This window comes from Leopardus geoffroyi, chromosome C3 (genome assembly GCF_018350155.1).
Source record: "Leopardus geoffroyi isolate Oge1 chromosome C3, O.geoffroyi_Oge1_pat1.0, whole genome shotgun sequence".
NCBI classification, from domain to species: Eukaryota; Metazoa; Chordata; class Mammalia; order Carnivora; family Felidae; genus Leopardus; species Leopardus geoffroyi.
In genome coordinates, this window is record NC_059338.1 from 146,791,148 (window position 1) to 146,814,198 (window position 23,051).

General features: G+C 38.3%; 1 protein-coding gene across 1 annotated transcript in view; it reads right to left on the minus strand.

The window, feature by feature from the left end:
* RP1 (RP1 axonemal microtubule associated) overlaps positions 1–23,051 on the minus strand; it is a 206,728-nt gene that overhangs the window by 22,766 nt on the left and 160,911 nt on the right. The window contains exons 13-15 of the mRNA XM_045455237.1: positions 10,221–10,324; positions 8,266–8,442; positions 5,268–5,480 (exon numbers count right to left, since the gene is read on the minus strand). Coding sequence (XP_045311193.1) covers positions 5,268–5,480; positions 8,266–8,442; positions 10,221–10,324 — 494 coding nt within the window. The remainder of the gene's footprint in view (positions 1–5,267; positions 5,481–8,265; positions 8,443–10,220; positions 10,325–23,051) is intronic.

Below are 23,051 nucleotides of genomic sequence, written 5' to 3' on the forward strand. Positions count from 1 at the left end.
CTTGATGATAAGTATGTCTGCCTATGAGAAATGTTTTCAGGGGTGCCTGGGTGGCTCAGTCGGTTGAGCTTCCAACTCTGGATTTTGGCTCAGGTCCTGATCCCAGGATCGTGGGATCCACCCTTGTGTTAGGCTCTGCACTGAACATGCAGCCTGCTTAAGATTCTCTCTGACCCTCTATGCCCCCCCCCACCTCTCTCTCTAAAATAAAAGAAAAAAAAGAAATGTTCTCAAATATACAATGGCAGATACATTGGAAACATTAATGCTCTTATTCAATTCCATTTATACAATGAACATTTGTTGACTAGGACCGAGGCACTATTAGGTTTTTAAGGTATAATATGAGTATGTGTTACCATTTACCTTTGAGTTCATTTTAAGCCCCTTTGGAGGCTGTGAGCATGCCTTACAACAGCCTCTAAATACATGCAAAGGAGAATAATTAAGATGATTATTACCATTCTGTTTTCAAGAGTAATGTCATTGCAGCCTAATGATTTCTGGTCAGATACAGTAAAAGTGAAAAATAATATGCCTGATTCTTATGCATTAATACAGTACCTTATGAGCAAAAAAGCTATCCATTTTGACTAAAAAGATCTATTTACCAAAATTTTAGATGAAGAATTTTAGTCAGACAACCACATCAGTGAGTCACTAAATAAGTTATAAAGAGAACACTACGATGGGAACAGCAGAAAGTAAAATACAAATGCTGAAAGTTCTGGGGAGGCTCTTCTCCACAAAAGTTCCAAAGTAAAGTTTAAACATCAATGTTGTTTAAATGGTAAACACATAGGGGCGCCTGGGTGGCTCAGTCGGTTGGGCGTCCGACTTCGGCTCAGGTCACGATCTCGCGGTATGTGAGTTCGAGCCCCACGTCGGGCTCTGCGCTGACAGCTCAGAGCCTGGAGCCTGTTTCCGATTCTGTGTCTCCCTCTCTCTCTGCCCCTCCCCGTTCATGCTCTGTCTCTCTCTGTCTCAAAAATAAAGAAATGTTAAAAAAAAATTTTTTTTTAATAAATAAATAAATGGTAAACACCATACATAGTAACCTGAGTTCTCCAACCTTCAGTTGTTTACATGAGGCTGGTATACACAAAACAAATAGACACGTGGCATCCACAGGAGGAGCCCTCACTAACCTTGATGTCCCCTGACAGTGTTGGTGGGGGGAGACCATAGCCAAGGGGCCAATCCCAATGAAAAGTAGAATAGGATTGATCTAGACTATGCCTGATGGATAAAAGACTTAAATTTAGAATAGAAACTCTTCAATCCTGGCCAATCTTTTAGTAACTACCTAAAGGGAGTGATTCATTCATTTACATGGATCAGTTTGGGGTAAGACCTGCTATTGTTGTTTTCTTATCTTATTATTTGTCTTGCTATATGAGTTTAGGGGTAAAAGGATGTCATTACAAATATCAGAGACTTAGTCCAGCCTCTGCTACACAAGAGACACTCAAAAATATTAGTCTTTCTCCTTTCTGTTTTCCTTGCTGATCCCGTTATAATTATCAGGAAGTTCACCTTTGGCAAGAACATTTTTCTAGAATTTACATAGCATTCAGGAGCCTGTGGCTTCATGGAAAATCTCTTTAAAATTTCAAATCTTTTGGGGCACTTGGGTGGCTCAGTCGGTTAAGCATCCAACTTCGGCTCAGGTCATGATCTTGCGGTCTGTGAGTTCAAGCCCCACATCAGGCTCTGTGCTGACAGCTCGGAGCCTGGAACCTGCTTCAGATTCTGTGTCTCCCTCTGTCTCTGCCCCTCCCTCGCTCATACTCTGTCTCTCTTGCTCTCAAAAATAAATAAAACATTAAAAAAAATTGTTTTTAATTTCAAATCTTTTAACAATAACTTTCCAATGCAATAATTTTTCCAAGAATAAGCTTGAAATTTCTTACAGGAACACCAGGAAGGTAAAGACCTCTACCACATGTTTGAGCGTTGATTTTAGGAGGCAAGTGAACAAAAGTAACAGATCTATAAGTTTGTCATAGGTTAGGAAGACTCCAAAATCTTACCTTAACTGGAGATTTTTACCAATGTTTAAAAAAAAGAAAATAGTAACGAGATTTCCTCTGCAGCCTTCAAGGGTTACACACACCTCACCCTTTGTGTGCTAGTAGTGGTGGGGGAGCAGTGTTTGAGATTGAGCTGGTACACACTGGGAGAGCCATGCTCGTTTTTTAAACATTGAAATACTTCCATTTGAGATGGTAACTAGCTGTGGTCTGAGCCCCTAGTTCCTCCTGGTGTGCTGGCTGTTCCAGCAGGAGACAGTCTCTGGAGGTCCTGGCCCACTGCTGGGATTGGGGGCAGGGGGCAGGGACTAGATCCTAGCAAAAGAGATGGCACCCTGAGTAGAGACTAGATCCTAGCAGAAGGGACGGCACCCTGAGCAGGGACTAGATCCTAGCAGAAGGGACGGCACCCTGATAACACGGCCAGCAGTGCCTCACCCCCATCGTGGACCCCCAAGGCTCCTTTGCTCCCTGCTCTTCCTTCCAGACCCCCTCCCCCTTACTAGTCTCTTTTCCATCTACCTCCTGCTTCACAGGCATGTGGTCTCACAGGAACATGACCTAAGAGGAAGGTCCTTAAACCTCCGGTCAAATGACATGCAATCAAGGTATCATTCCCAAAACGCCTAGAGAATCTCTGTGTTATGCTCTATTATGGCCCGAATTTCTTCTTTTAATGTTCTGAATATCAAATTCCATGTAATCAAACCAATTATGTTCCTTCACCTTTGTCAATATATCTCACTGGGTTCCCCACTTTGGCTCTGTCCAAGCCAAACAAAACGAATGCCTCTGTTTTTTTCAAGTTAGGAAAGATCTTTAAGAAGAAGGGATACTTGGATTTGAAACCCGAACACACGATTGCCTGCCTCAGTTCTAAAGTACATAGGAAATTCTGAACTTAGTTTTTTATCCTGAGAAGTCTATCAGGAAGGGAAAAGAAAGCACAGGCTGAAAGGACACAATTTTAGATTCACTCACTCACCTAAGCTGTCAACAAGATGGGTTCTAGGAAAATTGCTAAAGAAGGAAACTCTATTTTTGCATTGGGAACCACCTCCCCTCTATGTATATGGACCCTGTTCTCCTCATGGGAGTCATTCCAGCTCTCCCATCTTGGTATCATGAATCCTCCCAAAAAAGGGGGGGGCTTAGAAGGTAACCTGACCTAGACTGATTCTTGGCTCTGACACCAGCTGCTGGGCTCTGGGAAAGTTGTGTAGCCAGGCTCACATTCAGCTTCTTCATCGGAAGAATGAGCATGCCAACAGTTTCTCTGTGACAGAATACTTCTACATATTAATCTGTAAGTTTCCGCCCGTCTGCCTGTGCTCACCAAATTCTTTCAACTGAATACCCAGGACTTCTTCCAGTTCCCTCAGCCTCATCACATAGAGATGAGTCACTCAGCACAAACAAGAAGAACAAGAAGAAAACAACAGTAAGTACTTAGTGTAGGGCAGAAAAATTCAAGATTCTGCTACACTCTTGCAGAGGAAATGTGCTCACGTGCAGGGACAAGAGAAGCAGCATACTGGGAAAGAGGGGGAAGAGACAGGGCTCACACAGACTGGAGAGGGAGGAATGGAAGAACCATGAAAACCACCATCCAACTTGAGTATGACACAACAGCTAAATGGAAGGTGACTGACAGATGAGCTATCCCCTCGGTTGATATCTAGAGAAGACACAAATTTCCAATGTTGGTTCATCTACTTTAAAGTGACATTTATCTTTGCCACCACAAACTCTCCCCAGAAATTTAAAAACACACATACCCCAAAACATGTGTCATGCAGTGATACATATCTGTCTCATGGTTCTGAACACTCCCATGAGCCCCCAAAGCAAAGACTCGTATACTTTGTGGATGCTGGTGATACGAAAGGAAAGCTACCTCCTGATGTTCCTCCGGTAGGATGACTGAGCATTAGATGAAATCATACTCTCAGTCTGGCCATAGTAGTAATGTTACCTGTTTCGGTTTCTTTTTTTTTTTTAAGTTAATTTATTTATTTTGAAAGACAGAGAGAGAGTGCACATGCACAAGTGGAGGAGGGGCACAGAGAAAAGGAGAGAGAGAATCCCAAGAAGGCTCTGCATTGTCAATACAGAGCCCAACGTACGGCTCAAACCCACGAACCATGAAGTCATGACCTGAGTCTAAATCAAGAGTCAGACACTCAACCAAATGAGCCACCTAGGTGCCCCAAAAGTAACGTTACCTGTTTTTAATCTTAATTGGTTCACTTACCAGTTTGCCATAGCATGGCACCATGGATTCTTCTGTGAAATTTCACAGTGTTCTTGTGAGTCAATCAAGGATACTAATTAAATATGTGCATGCATGTGCTTTTCTCTTTGCACTCTGAACACCAGTGCAGCCCACCAGACACAGACTTGCCAGTCTGCAGCAGAGACAGGGGCCCAGACAATGATGAATAGTCTAAGCCTTCCTCCTTCTCACCCCCAGAAGCTCATGCAAACACTACCATATAACTGATGCCATACTGGTAAGGAGAAAAGGGAGAGGAAGCACCCCTGGGTTTATCTTAAAGATGCAATTTAAACTAAATTGTTTCAAAAAAGAACAGAGGAACAAAGCATTAGCAGTCAAGTTAAATGTGTAAACTTACATGACCCTCAACCCATAGAAGAATTATGATATATGAAAGGTATTATGTTAGTTGCCTTCTATGTCCCCTCCTAAGTCAGGATGTTAAAGAAGATCCTCTAATATTTAGACTTTAAAATTACTTCCTTACTCAAAGTGCAGGGTTTCCATTGGTGGAAATTCAGGCACCAAAAGAAGCAGTAGGTAAATATTGTTGAGCTGGGACTTTCTGGAACCTTGGTTCTCAATGTATGGTTTATAGACCAACATCATCAACAACAGCTGAGAGCTTATTAGAAACACAGACACACAGGTCCCACCACAGTTTATCTGAATTAGAATGTGCTTTACAATACAATTCCCAGGTGATTTTTGTGCACATTACATTTCAGAAGCAATGTCTAAAGGGTCAGACAGAATCCCTCTCTAATCATATAAAGCATGTGGCTGCCCTCCCAACTTTTCAATAAGTTAAGAGGACCACCATATATAACATCCTATTTCTAAAACGTTTATGGGTTAAAGCTAAAAAAACAAAATACTCAGAAAGAGCCATTCTCATATCTATCATTGGCAAACGTATTAAACATTCGCTGAGAAAAATACAAGCATATGCTTACTGTTCCATCACACTGGCCATCCTTAATCCTCAGATACATCCCTGCATTTTTCACACTTTCAAACATGCAAATACCAGAGCTGATTTTATGCACTTTCCAGTAGGATTTCTCAGACTGGCTTCCCACTCCAGTGCAGCTCCCATCAGGCTGGAGACACAGGGCTTGGCACAGACTCGTAGCAAGTAGAACCACAGCACTGTTCAGGAACACGCCCTTCAGGATGACATACAGAACAGAAGGCAGTAAATAACAAGCTCATGTGTTGCTAAAAGAAGATAGCACGAGAGCCCATTCTTTTACAGAAGTTATAGTGATCAGAATTTTACCAGAAACTTGTTGGCTAAAAATGAGCAAAATAAGGAATAATTTAACTACTATGCAAAACTATACCAAATTAAGGGAGGTTCTCTGACTGGCTCATTATAATATACAACAATTATTATTCATTGAGAATAAAGGATCAGTATTTAATGCTACAGAGATTTAAAAAAGATAAAAAACCACAAATACTTCTCTTAAGAAATTTATAATCAATATAAACAAATAATTATAATATTAATACAAAGCAGAATAAAAACAGTGTACTACAAGTGTACCTGAATTATAGGATGCACCTTATTAGGTGCATATTAGGTCAATGTACATATGTAGGAATGAATGAATAAAAAGAGATATCAAATACAACTAAAGTATTTTTAAGTAAATCCTAGGCAACCAATAACTTAAGAAGATGTAAAAAAATCTTGAAAGTTTATTAGAATACACTAATACTGTGCAGAAATAGATAAAATACATAAACACACAAGTCACTGAGGACAAAATACAAATGGCAAATAAACATTAAAAAAAAAAGGCAGTTCACCCTAGCTTATTACTCTAAAAATTGTCAAAAGTTTTTTTAAAGACCATACTCAACACCAAGTTCAACAAGATGGATCCTCTCCTACACTGCGAAAGGAATTGTGTAGTAAAGAAATTAAGGAAAAAAAGAAACAAACAAAAACAGACTCTTAAATACAGAGAACAAACCAGTGGTTGCCAGAGGAGTGGGGGATGGGAGAATGGGTGAAATAGATAAAGGGAATTAAGAGCACACTTTCTCTGATGAGCACTGAGAAATGTATAGAATTGCTGAATCATTATATTGCACACCTGAAACTCATGTAACACTGTATGTTAATTATATTTCAATTAAAAAAGAGAAAGAAATTAACTTTGCTCACACAGGTCTGGCCTTTGCCTTTGGATTCTGAAAGGTAATTTCTAAACCTTTGGATTGCTATGCTTGATAGGAGTTTTTTGTTTGCTTGATGGTCTTGAACCAGTCACATAGTAAAAATCTGAATTAGGGTGGCAGTTTTGAGTCACAAGATGTCAGCTGACCTCCTCTGAGGCTGGAGACTGAGATGAGCAACATGGACTCTGTATGATTGAACCCCAATCAAGACTGCACACCAAGGCTCATGGGAGCTTTCTGAATGGCAATACTCCACGCATATTGTCACATATCAATGCTGAGAAACAAATGCTGTCCTCACTCTATAGGGAGACGACAACTAGAAGTTGCACCATTTGGTACTTTCTATGTGTCTCTTCCCTCAGATGATTTTAACCTGTATCCTTTTTCTGTAATAAACCATAACCATGAGTATGACAACTTCCAGTGAGTTCTGAGCTATTTTACTAAATTATCAAAACTTGATAGCGGTCTCAAGGACCCTGGAACTCTGAAGTGTGTGTCAGATGTGAGGGTAGTCATATGAGCTGTCCCCTTTTAACTTCACAGTTGGTTTAATGTTCACAGGATTTAAAATTAGTACATTTCTGGAAAGAAAGTTGGCAGTATGTTCCCATAGTCTTAAAGGCTTCATATTCTGACCCTTAAATTCAATTTCAAATCATTTAAGCTAAGCAAATAACCAAATATGTCAAAGTATGTCAAAGTATATTTTGCAGTAACATATGCAGAGGTGGTAAAATGAAGAGATTAAGATTAAACACCCAAGGGCATGTGGATGGCTCAGACAGTTAAGTGCTCAACTCTTGGTTTTGGTCAGGTCATGATCTTACCATTCAAGGGTTTGAGCCCCACATCAAACTCTGCACTGAGAGTGGGAGCTGCATGGGATTCTCTCTCTTTCTGCCCTTTTCCTGTTTTCTCACTCTCTCTCTCTCTCTCTCAAAAATAAATAAACTTAAAAAAATTAAAAATCCAATGATAGAGAGAGAGAGATTGATACATAAACAAACATATACATATACCTTATGTTTGGGTATAAAAATCATGTTTTGGGAAAAATAATATTGTCATGAAGTGTTTATTATATAGTAAGCATAAAAAGTTTTGAAGACAAATTGACTTTGATTTGAATCACGATCCACCATTTATCCACTAGTTATGCTACACTAGTCAGATTTTAACTTCTCGGAAAATCTTTTCTTCTATTTAAAATACAAATAATAGTATCTGTCACTATTTTTAGGATAATTAAATATAATTTTGTATGTGGTAAAGCTCTCAGTAAAGTGCTTGGCACAAAATAGGCAAAATGGTAGGTATTGTTTTATTATGATAACAATAATATTTTTAAGATAAACTCAGAAGCACATACTATAAAGAAAGAAGCATAAAATGATCACACATATACAACACTCAAAGAGTGTAAATATTCTAATTGTTAGAAAAGTTAAATATATACATTTGATTCCCAAATGTAAGAGTCTCTAAATTTGTACTAAGAATTCCCACATTTATGGTTTTCACCTACAAATTCAATTGAATAAAGGATGTCACTCCTATCAGTTCCAGTGCTGCTAAAGCTATGATCCCTATTGCCTTCCACAGTCTGGGTAAACAGAATGGCAATAGGCATCAATGCCACCTAGTGGGAAAGAGATCTGATTACTCCATTCTGACTCCAGAGCTTTCTTTCCTCAATAGAGCGAAATAAAGTAGGTATTTAGCAATATAAACTTTAATGACTTTCCACCATTTTACCTTGACAAAAACCACAAATTCTTTTGAAAGGTCTGCGTAGCCTGCTGATGATTCAGCAGCTATTTTGCCATGACGATCAAAAATAACCGTTTGACCAGGAACCAATGCTGACTCAAGAAGTGCACAACGGTTGGGCTGATAAAGCACTCGCAGCTCAGTGCAGGCTCCACCACTAGCCTAAAAAAAAAAGAAACAAACAAGCAAGCAAACTCTGAATTAGCAATAGAAAATAATTAAATTTGAAATGTTTGCACATTCTATGTATGTACAGGTCTATTCCCCTCTATAGACTCCTCATATTATCTATCACATGCTTTTGTCATTTAATTGTTTTGATTTTCCAGCCTGATTTCCAGGGTCTTATTCCAAGAACTTTCTGTTGATTTCTCAGAACTCATGGAAGAGTACCAGGTAACAACAAAAAAAACTTCAGCAGCAGGAGAATTTAATGAGTTGCTGTATTCTGTTGTTTATTTTTCATTTCTTCATTTGTGTTCTCCTAACTCAAGACTCTTTTGGACCAAAAGCTGAAATTAACAGGCACGCATTATTAGGTTTTGTTTACAAAAAAATTAAGCAAATCGAGGAGGTTATGCTACAGGGAAACATTCCTGGCTCAAACTACTATTTGAGATTTTACCCCATTTCCCCTCAGTGTCTTGGGGAGGCAATGGGCCTGAAAAGGAAGGACACATGGGTGTCCTTGAAAGGCTTGGCCCATGGCACTCACTAAAGCTACCAAACTCAGCAAAGTGCTCTTGTGTAAGTATGGTAGGTAAGCAACAGGGCTATTCATCTCCAAGAAGCCATGTGATGTTTGATGAGTACATCAGCAGTTACTGGTGTGGACTGAAGCCAAAAGGGCTGTTACTGGATATTCCCAGACCCCCATACCAGGAAAAGTCTTGTGTGTAACAAGATGAGTCTCGTCGTAACTAAGATGGAAACTCTCACCAACCTAATGGGTTAGGGGCTTGGAAGTAAATTTAATTTGAGTTTAGAAAAATAAATTTCTCAAACTCTTGATCTAATTAAGTAGATTCCATACTTACTAATTCTTATTTATAAGCACTTACTATGACCAGGATCTGTGCTGAGCAGAACGTGCTACAAAGTACAGCACAGGATGACGTGCTAAGTCCAGAGCAGAGGAGAAAAGACTTTGTAAACAAAATTTGACGGATTATCATTTAGCCTGAATTTCAAGCCTACAAATTATATACATTTTTTTCAATAATTATTATTTTCCCTTAAGTTAAATAACACACTACGAGTCAAAAACCATGTAATATTATATAGCATTACATGAAAAGCTGTAGCATGAGTGCTAGAATCAGAATGCCAGTGTTCAATTCCTGCTTCCACATTTACTGCCTATGTGACCTTGAGCCACTCACTTCATCCTCCTACACATCAGGTTCCTCTTCTGTTAAACAGGGATAATAACGGATTCTCTCACAGGGCAGATATAAAGATTAAGCGTTATAACACATATTAAACATTTTACAACAGTGCATGACAGCTATCCCATGCGGCCTCATTTTTCAAAATAAATAACATGCATATATTTTTTAAAACAGCTTTATATATTAAAAGCTACTTTTCAAACCTAAACTAAGCAATACAAAGCATCCTTAGGTGACGTTATTAGTATTTCTTCCCCAATAATATGCTCCTTGAAGGGACCTTTGAGAAATCAGATCGTCCCCTTTTGGAGGCTTATTAATACTTTGAATGTTATCAGAAAAGTGGTCTAGTTTTCTTGTCTAAATTTTAATTGCTGAAATTAGGACCATTTATGCAACAGAATATCAAAAGTTAGTTAGACAAAACAGAATAATGAGAAGGGTGAAAGGGAAAGCCAAAGGAAATACAATTTGATAATCTTATAAAAATAAATTATATATGGATACAACACTATTGATAAACAGCAAATAAACAAAATCACTACACACCATTCCAGTGACAGTGCTGTTGTCAACAGCAAGAGAAAGATGCCTGATTACATGACTCTGGAAAATGCACATATTTCCTTTGTTGAAAATAACATCAAAGAGACCTGGAAAACATTTTAGGTATTAGCACGTAGTAATTCATGCTTTTAAAGTATTTTTTCTTATTCAATTATACACTGAAACCTCCTGATAAGACGTTTTATGATACCTCTCAGTTAAATATTTTTAATTAGTCAAAAGACAGAATGCCACTAACCTTTGATTGTCTACAAGTTGCTTGGCAATTTGGTGGAATTTCCATGGAAAATCCCTAATGCCTTTCCATGTTAATCAGTAAGCCCTGATACAACCCCAAAGAATAACACCTGACAGAACTGATTCCAGGAAGATAAATTATCCTGGTGCAAAAAAAAAAAAAAAAATCCATTCCATAAATCTCAGGGACTTGAGGTAAAATAAAATAACACATTATAATATAATAATGCATTACAAATACATATGACTTGAGCATTAGTGACTGCTTTGTAGGATTACGATGATTAAGATAATGTCATCATATATGTGGTTGTTTTCAGTTTTCAATACACTGTTTTTTTAAGTAGGCTTCACACCCAGTACAGAGCCCAATGTGGGGCTTGAACTCATAACCCCAAGATCAAGACCTGAGCTGAGATCAAGAGTCGGATGCTCAACTGACTGAGCCACCCAGGCACCCCAGGTTTTCAATATACTTTTTTATACCTTTTTATCTTAAAATGTATGTTTCTTCAAGGCATGAATTTTTGTCTACTCTGCATACATCCATATAACTGCACTTAGAACAGTGTGTAGAACATAGTAATTTCTCAAGAAATATTCTTTAGTCAATTAAATCATATATAGATATACACACACACATGCATATATATGCATGTGTGTGTGTGTGTGTGTGTGTGTGTGTGTGTGTGTGTGTAAGTATATATTAACAGATCCAGAGAGAAACTGACAGACTACAATAATGTAAGGAACTTTAACACTTGCCTTATAACAATGAATATATCTAAACAAAGAAATCAATAAGGAAACATTGACTTTAAACAATATGTTAAACTAGATGGACTTAAAAGACATACACAGAACATTCTATTCAAGATCAGCAGAATACATATTCTTCTCAAGTGTACATGAAACATCCTCTAGGGCAGATCATATGTTAGGCCAAAAACAAGTCTCAGTAAATTCAAGAATATCAAAATCATATCAAGAATCTTCTCTGACTACAATGATATAAAACTAAGAAACCAAGTACAAGAAGAAAACAGAAATCCACAAAAATGTGATGATTAAAGAACATGTGGGTCACCTGGGTGGCTCAGTCAGTTAAGCGACTGACTCTTGATTTCAGCTCAGGTCATTCATGATCTCATGGTTCTCATGATCTCATGATCTCATACACTGTATGCTAACTAACTGGAATTTAAATAATTTTTTTTAAAAAAAGAGGGAAGATCATAGCAGTGCAGGCCTAAATCAAAAAATAAGAAATATCTCCAACAATCTAACTTCATGTTAGAATCTACATGTAAGACTCTAGTTCTGGTTCTGGCAATAAAGAGTTCAATAATTCATTCAACCACTATTTACTGACCACTTACTACATGCATGCAATATTTTAAGTTGTAACCTAGATAAAAATTCTCAATGTTCTTATCTGTCCAACATTCTTATCTCTACAAACAAGAGGTGGCTCAGTCAGTTAAGGAGAGAACTTTTGATTTCAGCCCAGGTCATGATCTCCACTTCATGAGATTGAGCCCCCTAGGGGGCTCCACACTGACAGTGCACAGAGCTTGTTTCTGATTCTCTCTCTCCCTCTCTGCCTGCCCTTCCTCCACTTGCACTTGCTCTCCCTCAAGTAAATAAACTTTAAAAAATAAAAACAAGGGGGCGCCTGGGTGGCTCAGTCGGTTGAGCGTCCGACTTCAGCTCAGGTCACGATCTCACGGTTCGTGAGTTCAAGCCCCGCGTCAGGCTCTGGGCTGATGGCTCAGAGCCTGGAGCCTGCTTCCGATTCTGTGTCTCCCTCTCTCTCTGCCCCTCCCCCGTTCATGCTCTGTCTCTCTCTGTCTCAAAAATAAACATTAAAAAAAATTTTTTTTAATAAATAAATAAATAAATAAATAAAAACAAGAAGTAAGTCTATATAATCTTAAGTTCCTGGCTAATTCTAACATCCACTGGATCTAGTCACACTAATGTCACCAAAACGAACTCTAAGTGCCAAAATCCAACAGAAGCGTTTCAGTCCTTATTTGGCTTTGCCTCTCTACTCCATCTGAACCTGCAGGCACCTTTTGAAACTTCACAGTCGCCCTCCTCACTAACTTCCTTCTCAATTGCCCTTTTCATGAACAGAGTTCTGTCCTCAGCTGATTAACCTTCTCACTTTTCACTGGCTCCCTGGGAAGTTTCCTTTGATAATCCATAAAGTGATAAATGCCAAGTAAAATCTAAAGCACCCCCTCAACATCAGCTCATATATATTACTTCCTGTTAAACATAAACAACTGGGTATGTCACAGACACTTCAAACTCCATATATACAAACGAGAGCTCACAATTTCCCCTACATTCCTAGCTTCCAAATGTACTCCTCCTAAATCTTCTGTATCTCCGCTTTAGTTGGCGATCCCATCAACAATTTAATCACCCAACTCAGAAACCTGAGAGTAACCTTTGCCCTTAATACTCCTTTACCAATAAATGATGAAAGCCTGCCAATCTTATCTCCTAGAAATTCCTCAAAGCATCCCCTCTACTCTACCAATATTCCCACTGAAGTATTTTAGGTCCTCATCATCTTCTGCTTGACATGTTACAAGAGGCTTCTAACTGGTCACTCCTTCTCTAATCTCCCTGCACATCCTGAAATCTTACTTCCACTTAGCTATCAAAGTATTTCTATTCTACTTCAAATCCATTAACAGCTATGTCCCACCCATAGGAGGGAATAAAAGAAGTTGCCTTCAGACATACACTGGCCCTTCTCTCTCAGATATTTGTATAGGGGCCACAGACTAGTCATGGAAGGGGATGGTTTGACTTACACATTGCAGTAGACACCTTTTGATGACCAGCAGACTACTTTTAACACAATATTCTTGTGGTATTGGGATAAAGGGTTTAAAACACGCTTTACGGTCTCTAGAGTAAAACATCAGATTTAGCACTCTCTATTGCAACACTCAAAAAGATACAGGAGTGCTGATTCATAGGGGCATGAACCCCAAAGTTTGTAGCAGCACTTTCAACAATAGCCAAATTAAGGAAAGAGCCCGAATGTCCATTGACTGATGAATGAATAAAGAAGATTTGGTTTGTATATTCGAAGGAATACTACTTGGCTATGAGAAAGAATGATCCCGCCATTTGCAACAACGTGGACGGAACTGGAGGGTATTATGCTCAGTGAAATAAGTCAGTCAGAGAAAGACAGATACCATATGTTTTCACTCTTATGTGGATCCTGAGAAACTTAACAGAAGACCAAGGGGGAAGGGAAGGGAAGAAAATAGTTGCAAACAGAGACGGAGGCGAGCCATAAGATACTCTTAAATACAGAGAACAAACAGAGGGTTGATGGGGGAGAAGGGAAAATGGGTGATGGGCACTGAGGAGGGCACTTGTTGGGATGAGCACTGGGTGTTGTATTAAGCAATGAATCATGGGAATCTACCCCCAAAACCAAGACCACACTGTATACACTCTATGTTAGCTAACTTGACAATAAATTATATTTTTAAAAATTCATCTTGGATCTACAATTGGATTCTGAGTTAAGAAATTCAGCAATTGGGGCGCCTGGGTGGCGCAGTCGGTTAAGCGTCCGACTTCAGCCAGGTCACGATCTCGCGGTCCGTGAGTTCGAGCCCCGCGTCGGGCTCTGGGCTGATGGCTCAGAGCCTGGAGCCTGTTTCCGAGTCTGTGTCTCTCTCTCTCTCTAGACCTCCCCCGTTCATGCTCTGTCTCTCTCTGTCCCAAAAATAAATAAACGTTGAAAAAAAAAAATAATTAAAAAAATAAATAAATAAATAAATAAAAATAAAAAAAAATAAAAAAAGAAATTCAGCAATTGACAAAACAAAATAGCCCTGATTTGCTGAAGACTGGTATAAGTGTTAGTCTCACCTCTATGTATCAACTCAGAGAGAGTTACACGAGGTCAGAGAGCAAAGTGAGCAGCCATATCCAAACCATGAACACGTACTTCTGACATCCAGAGTTCTCTTCTTCCTTTACATCTCCTTTCCCTAATCTTTCTGAATTCAGAGACTTAGGTTCACTTTAAAGGAGACTGAATAAGACAACATCCATCCTAGAGCACATTCTTTTTCAATTTAAAGCCAAGGAAGTCCTTCCAAGTCCTCTCCCTAAAATAGAAGAGCAAAACCAATGGCTTTTTGATCTCAGAGAAATGCACCTAGGACATGGTAAGAGCTGGAGCAGAAGACAAAGTGGCCAACGTGTACCCACTGCTATACTCTTTAAATTATAAGTATTTTTTAATTGGCTTTATTAGTACCTAGTAGCAGACAACCAGACAAACAAAAAAATTACAGCTAATCACCACCTAGTGAATCACCACATTCACTAGAAATAGGGCTTAAAAATGAGTAGATCAACTGCTAACAATAATCTAAGAGAAGAATTCTAGTAGTACCTACACAGAATCCTACCTACACAGACAGAATATGAAAGATAATACAAAGAAGGAGTAAGTTCTAGAAAAGGCTGTATTTTTTGTTATTCCAAAAAAAAGTAGAGAATAAACAGCACAAGAACTTTCGTTTAAGGGGAAGAGGAAAATTAGCCTCCTTGGTATACCATGTAAACTATTTGATAAAGAAACAATGAAAAACTACAGAAAATCTTCTCTTCAAAGTCCTGAGAAGATTCAATCTATCTCTCCTATGAAACAATACTCCTTAAATTCCTACATCCCAATTAATTGTAACTGAAACTGGAAATTATCAAGCATGCATTACAGGTATAGTTACCATACAATTGTCCAACCAGGATACTTTTGAGAGTAAAATGGGATGCCAATCAGACGGAATACAGATTCAAACAAGAACATGCAAACGAGAGTGTGTGGTCCTTTTAACTTATGCAATGCTTTACACAAGAAAAAGACCTTAGCCTTACATTTTAAAATTGGATAATAAGTGTGTGTTTGTAAGCTTCAAGCGTATATTAAAGTTAAAGCATCCATTTTTTATTATTAATTCTGCCTTAATGACAAAGTGTAATGAGTCTAAGACCCTCATGCACCACTGATGAGAGTATATACAACTGATATAACTGATATATTTAAAGGGCTGATATAACTCTTCTGAAAAGAGATGGGGCAATCTATAAAAAGAGGCTTAAAAATCTTGGGTGAAAGGAGAAACCAAAGGAAAATCAAAATAAATCCTGAAACAAATGAACATGGAAGCACAGCACACCAAAACTTATGGGACTCAGCAAAAGCTGTTCTAAGAGGGTTAGGTGTAGCAATATGTGCCCACATTTTAGAAAAGAAAGATCTTAGGGCACCTTGATGGCTCAGTTGATTAAGCGACCAACTCTTGATTTTAGCTCTGGTCATGATCTCCAGGTTCGTGAGATAAAGCCTCGAGTCAGACTCTGCACTGACATTATGGAACCTGTCAACATGGAAGCCTAGAGCCAGAAGAAGGTAGATCAAATTAAAGACTGGAGAAGAAATAAATAGTATAGAAACAAACAAACAAACAACAGTATAACACATCAATGAACCTAACGGTTATTTCTTCAAAATAATTATAAAATTAATAAACTCCTAGCCAGACTTATCAAAAAGAAAAGAGAAGGAACCCAAATAGATAAAATCATGAATGAAAGGGGAAAGACCACAGCCAATACCACAGAAATACAAACAATTATAAGAAAATATTATGAAAAATTATATGCCAACAAACTGGGCAACCTGGAAGAAATGGATGAACTCCTAGAAACATACAAACTACCAAAAGTGAAAACAGAAAGAAACATAAACTTTGAATAGACCCACAATAAGAAAAGAAATTGAAACAGTAATCAAAAATCTCCCAAGAAACAAAATTTGAGGGCCAGAGCCTTCTCAGGGGAATTCTACCAGACATTTAAAGAAGTGTTAATACCTATTCTTCTTAATCTGTTCTAAAAAACAGGAACATAAGGAAAACTTTCAAACTCATTTTATGAAGCCAGCATTACCATGTCTCCAAAACCAAAGACCCCACTAAAAAGAAGAATTACAGGGCAATATCCCTGAGAAACATGGAGGCAAAAATTCTCAAAAAGATACTATCAAATCAAATTTGACAGTACATTAAAAGAATTGTTCACCACAATCAAGTGGGATTTATTTCTGGGCTGCCAGGCTAGTTCAGTATTTACAAATCAATCAGTGTGATACACCACATTAATAAAACAAAGGATAAGAACCATATGATCCTCTCAATAGATGCAGAAAAAGCATTTGACAAAATACAGCATCCATTCTTGATAAAAACCCTCCACAAAGTAGGGACAGGGAGAACATACCACAACATCACAAAGGCCATATACAAAAAACAGACAATATCATCCTCAAAGGGGAAAAACTGAGAGCCTTTCCCCTACAGTCAGGAACAAAACAACGATGTCCATTCTCACCATTACTATTTAACATAGTACTGGAAGTCTTAGCTTCAGCAATCAGACAACAAAAAGAAATAAGACGCATCCAAATTGGCAAGGAAGAAGTTAAACTTTCACTATTTGCAGACAACATGATACTCTATGTAGGAAACCCAAAAGACCCAAATAATTGATAGAACTAATTCAGCAAAGTTGCAGGATATAAATTCAATGTGCAAAAATCTGTTGCATTTCTATACACCAATAACAAAGCATCAGAAAAAGAAATCAAGCAATCAATCCCATGTGCAACTGCACCAAAACAATTAGATACCCAGGAATGAACCTAACCAAAGAGATAAAGGATCAGTACTCTGAAAACTACGGAAGACTTATGAAAGAAATTGAAAAGAACACAATGAAATGGAAAAGCACTCATGCTCATGGATTAAAAGAACAAACATTGTTAAAATGTCTATACTACTCAAAGCAATCTACACATTTAATGCAATCCTTATCAAAATAACACCACCATTTTTCACAGAGCTAGAATGAACAATCCTACAATTTGTATGGAACCACAAAAGGTTCCACAAAAGGCTACTTGGGAGTAGCCAAAGCAATCCTGAAAAAGAAAACCACAACTGGAGACATCACAATTCCAGACTTCAAGCTATAATATAAAGCTGTAGTCATCAAGACACCATGGTACTGGCACAAAAACAGACACACAGATCAATGGAACAGAAGAGAAAACACAGAAATGGACCCACAACTATATGGTCAACTAACCTTTCACAAAGCAGGGAAGAATATCCAATGAAAAACGACAGTCTGTTCAACAAATGGTATTAGGAAAACTGGACAGCAATATGCAAAAGAACAAAACTGGACCACTGTCTTACACCATACACAAAAATAAATTAAAATGGATGAGAAGGGGCGCCTGGGTGGCGCAGTCGGTTAAGCGTCCGACTTCAGCCAGGTCACAATCTCGCGGTCCGTGAGTTCGAGCCCCGCGTCAGGCTCTGGGCTGATGGCTCAGAGCCTGGAGCCTGTTTCCGATTCTGTGTCTCCCTCTCTCTCTGCCCCTCCCCCGTTCACGCTCTGTCTCTGTCTCAAAAATAAATAAAACGTTAAAAAAAAAAATTAAAATGGATGAGAAACCCAATGTGAGACAGGAAACCATCAAATCCTAGAGAAGAACACAGGCAGCAACCTCTTTGACCTCGGCTGGAGCCACTTCTTACCAGACACGTCACCAGAGGCAAGGGAAACAAAAGCAAAAATGAACTAATGGGACTTCATCAAGATAAAAAGCTTCTGCACTGTGGAGGAAACAACAAAACAAAAAGTCAGCCTACAGAATAGGAGAAGATATTTTCAAATAACATATCTGATAAAGGTTTAATATCCAAAATCTATAAAGAACTTATCAAACCCAACACCTGAAAAACAAATTATCCAGTGAAGAAATGGGCAGAAGACATGAATAGACACTTTTCCAAAGAAGACACCCAGGTGGCTAATAGACACATGAAATGACATTCAACATCACTCGTCATCAGGGAAATACAAATCAAAAGCATAATGAGAGGGACAGCTGGGGGGCTCAGTAGGTTAAGCATCTGACTCTTATTTCATCTCAGGTCATGATCTCACAGCAATGAGACTGAGCCCAGCATCAGGCTTTGTGATGTGCATGGAGCCTGCTTGGGATTGTCTCTCTTCTCTTCTCTTCTCTTCTCTTCTCTCCTCTCCTCTCCTCTCCTCTCCTCTCCTCTCCTCCCCTCCCCTCCCCTCCCCTCCCCCCCCTCTCTCTCTGTCCTTCCCCTGCTTGCTTTCTCTCTCTCTCTCTCAAAATACATAAATAATCATTAAAAAAAAAAAACACCATGAGATACTGCTTCACACCTGTTAGAATGGCTAAAATTAACAACACAGGAAGCAAGATGTGTTGGCAAGGTTGTAGAGAAAGGGGAATCCTCTTGCACTGTTGGTGGGAACGCTGACTGGTGTAGCCACTCTGGAGAACAGTATGGAGGCTCCTCAAAAAGTTAAAAAGAGAACTACCCTATGATCCAGGAATTAACTGCATACTAGGTATGTACCCAAAGTTACAAAACTACAGTTTCAAAGGGGTATATGCACCCCCAATGTTTACAGCAGCATCAACAACAGCCAAACTATGGAGAGAGACCAAATGTCCACCAACTGATGAATGGATAAAGAACATGAGGTATATGTATACAATGGAATATTACTCAACCATCAAAAATAATTGCAAAAACTAGATGTATTAGGCCAAGTGAAATAAGTCAGTCAGAGAAAGCCAAATACCATATGATTTCACTCATATGGAATTTAAGAAAGCAAGCAGATGAACATATGGGGGTAGGGGTAAAGAAAGAGGGAAACAAACCATGAGAGACTCTGAAAGACAGAACGAACTGAGGGGTGATGGAGGGAGGTGGGTGGGAGATGGGCTAGATGGGTGATGGGTATTAAGGAGGGCACTTGTTATGATGACCACTGGGTGTTGTATGTAAGTAAATAATCACTGAATTCTACTCCTGAAACCAATATTGCACTGTATGTTAACTAACTAGAATTTAAATAACAATTTGAAAAAGAAAGAATAAATGAAATAGGAAACAAAAACAATAGGAAAGATTAACTAAGATCTTGAAATAAGGAGTTGAGTTTTTTGAAAAGATAAACAATTGTCAAATCTTTGGCTGGATTAACCAAGAAAAAAAAAAGGAGACTCAAATAGGTAAAATTATAAATGAAAAAGAAGACATTACAACTGAAACCACTGAAATACAAAGTGTCATAAAACAATTTTATACCCACAAATTGGAAAACTTAGAAAAAATGGATAAGGTCTTAAAAACATACACTCTAAGAATGAGTCATGAAAAAAAAAAAAGAAAATTTGAAGAAACCAATAACAATTAAGGAGTTGAATCAGTAATCAAGAATCTCCCAACAAAGAAATGCCCAGGATCTAATGGTTTCACAGGTAAAATTACCAAATATTTAAAGAGCAATTAACACCAATATTTCTCAAACATTTCCAAAAAAAAAAAAAATTGAAGAGGAGGGAACACTCCCAAACTCATTTTACTAGGCCAGCATTACCCTGTTACCAAGGCCAGATAAGGACACAACAACAACAACAACAACCACAACAACAACATAAAAGAAAACTACAGGCCAATATTATAGATAAATACAAATGCAAAAATTCTCAACAAAATAGTAGGAAACTCAATCTGAAGTCACATTAAGAGCATTATACACCATGATCAAGTGGGATTTATCCCTGGGATGCAAACTGTTTCAAAATACTCAAGTCAAGAGAGTGACACACTACATTAATTGAATGAAAGACAAAAATCATACAATCATTTATAGATGCAGAAAAAACATTTGAGAAAATTCAGTATCATTTCATGAAAAAAATCTCTCAAAAAGTGGGGATGGGAGAACCTTACCTCTACATAATAAAGACCAGGTATGACAAGCCCACAGCTAACATCATAGTCAGTGGTGAAAAACTAAAACAAGTCTAAGATCAGGAAGAAGGCAAGGGTGCCCACTGTCACCAGTACATCAGCAGAGTACTGGAAGCCTAGCCTGAGCAAACAGGCAACAAAAAGAAATAAAAAGAATCCAAATTCAGAAGGAAGAAGTAAAATTGTTTCTACTTGCAGGTGATATGAGAGTCTCCACCAAAAATTGCTAGAACCAATAAAACAAATTCAGTAAAGTTGCAGGATACAAAATCAATGCACAAAAATCATCTGAGTTTCTATACACTCACAGCAAACTGTCTGAAAAACAAATGAAGAAAAAATTTAAAATAGCATCAAAAACAAGAAAATTCTTAGGAATAAATTTAACCTAGAAAGTGAAAGATCTATACACCAAAACTGTTAAGACAGTGATTAAAAAAAATTAAAAAGACATGAATATAAATATATCCCATATTCATGAATCATAAACTGTTAAAATGTCCATACTACCTGAAGCCATTTATTGTTTCAACACAATCCCTATTAAAATTCCAATAGCATTTTCATAGAAATAGAAAAAAATAATCTTAAAATTTATAAGGAACTGCAAAGACTGTAAGTAGCCAAAATAATCTTGAGAAAGAACAAAGTAATCTTGAGAAAAAAAAATCATACATCCTAATATTAAACTACATTAGGGCTACAGTAATCAAAGCAGTTTGGTACTGGCATTAAAACAGACACCTAGGGGCGCCTGGGTGGCGCAGTCAGTTAAGCGTCCGACTTCAGCCAGGTCATGATCTCGCGGTCCGTGAGTTCAAGCCCCGCGTCGGGCTCTGGGCTGATAGCTCAGAGCCTGGAGCCTGTTTCCGATTCTGTGTCTCCCTCTCTCTCTGCCCCTCCCCTGTTCATGCTCTGTCTCTCTCTGTCCCAAAAATAAAATAAAACGTTGAAAAAAAAATAAATTAAAAGACACCTAAACCAATGGAACAGAATAGAGAACCAAGAAATAAGCCCACACGTACACCATCAACTAATACTTGACAAGAGAGTCAAGGAAACTCAATGCAGAAAGGATAGTCTCTTCAATAAGTGGTTCTGGAAAACTGGATGTCCACATACTGTTGAAGAACAGTATAAATAGCTCCTTAATGTTGGTCTTGGCAATGATTTTTTGGATATGACAACAAAAGTATAAGCCACAAAATAAAAAGCAACAAGTGGTATTACATCAAACTAAAAGACTTCCACACAGCGAAGGAAACAATCAACAAAATAAAAAGGCAACCTACAGAACAGGAGAAAATATTTGCAAACCGTATCTCGGATGAGGGATTTATTTCCAAAATATATAAGGAACTCAACGCAATGGCAAAAAAAAAAAAACCCAAAAAACAAATAAAACAACACACACACACACACACACACACACACACACACACACACACACACGATTAACAACAAAAAACACTTCCATTTAAAAATGGATAGGGGCACCTGGGTGGCTCAGTGGGTTAAGCATCCGACTTCGGCTCAGGTCATGATCTCACGGTCCGTGAGTTCGAGCCCTGCGTCAGGCTCTGTGCTGACAGCTCAGAGCCTGGAGCCTGTTTCAGATTCTGTGTCTCCCTCTCTCTCTGCCCCTCCCTATTCATGCTCTGTCTCTCTCTGTCTCAAAAATAAATAAACATTAAAAAAAATTTTTTTTTAATGGATAGAACATTGGAACAGATATTTTTCCAAAGAAGACATACAAATGGCCGAAAGTACAAGAAAAGGTACTCAACACCAACCATCTGGGAAATGTAAATCAGAACCACAATGAGATACCACTTTACACCAAATTAGGGTGGCTGTTATCAGAAGGACAAGAGATAACAAATGCCTGCAAGGACCTGGAGGAAAGGTAGCGCTGATGAACTGTTGGTGGGAAGGTGAATTGGCGCAGCTACTGTGGCAAACACTATGGAGTTTCCTCAGGATATTAAAAATAGAATTACTATATGATCCAGCAATATACTTTTTTACAATAAATAAGTATTTTGTTGGGGCAGAGGCTGGAAACTCGCAACTCCTACAGGACAGCTCCTGCCTGTGGACATTTTGTTTTTAATGATTTATTGTCAAGTTAGCTAACATACAGTGTAGTCTTGGCTTCAGGAGTAGATTCCCATGATTCATCACTTACATGAGCACCCAGTGCTCATCTCAACAAGTGCCCTCCTCAATGCCCGTCACCCATTTTTTCCACCCCCTCAAACCCCCACTCCCATCAACCCTCAGTTTGTTCTCTGTATTTAAGAGTCTCTTACGGTTTGCCTCCCTCTCTGTTTATAACTTGTTTTTCCTTCCCTTCCCCTGTGGTCTTACGTTTCTCAAATTCCACATATGCGTGAAAACATATCTGTCTTTCTCTGACTTATTTCACTTAGCACAATACCCTCCAGTTCCATTCACATTGTTGCAAATGGCAACATTTCATTATTCCTCATTGCCAAATAGTATTACATTGTATATACATACCACATCTTTATTCATTCATCAGTTGATGGAGATTTGGGCTCTTTCCATAATTTGGCTATTGTTGATAGAACAGCTATAAACATTGGCATACACGTGCCCCTACAAATCAGCACTCCTGTATCCT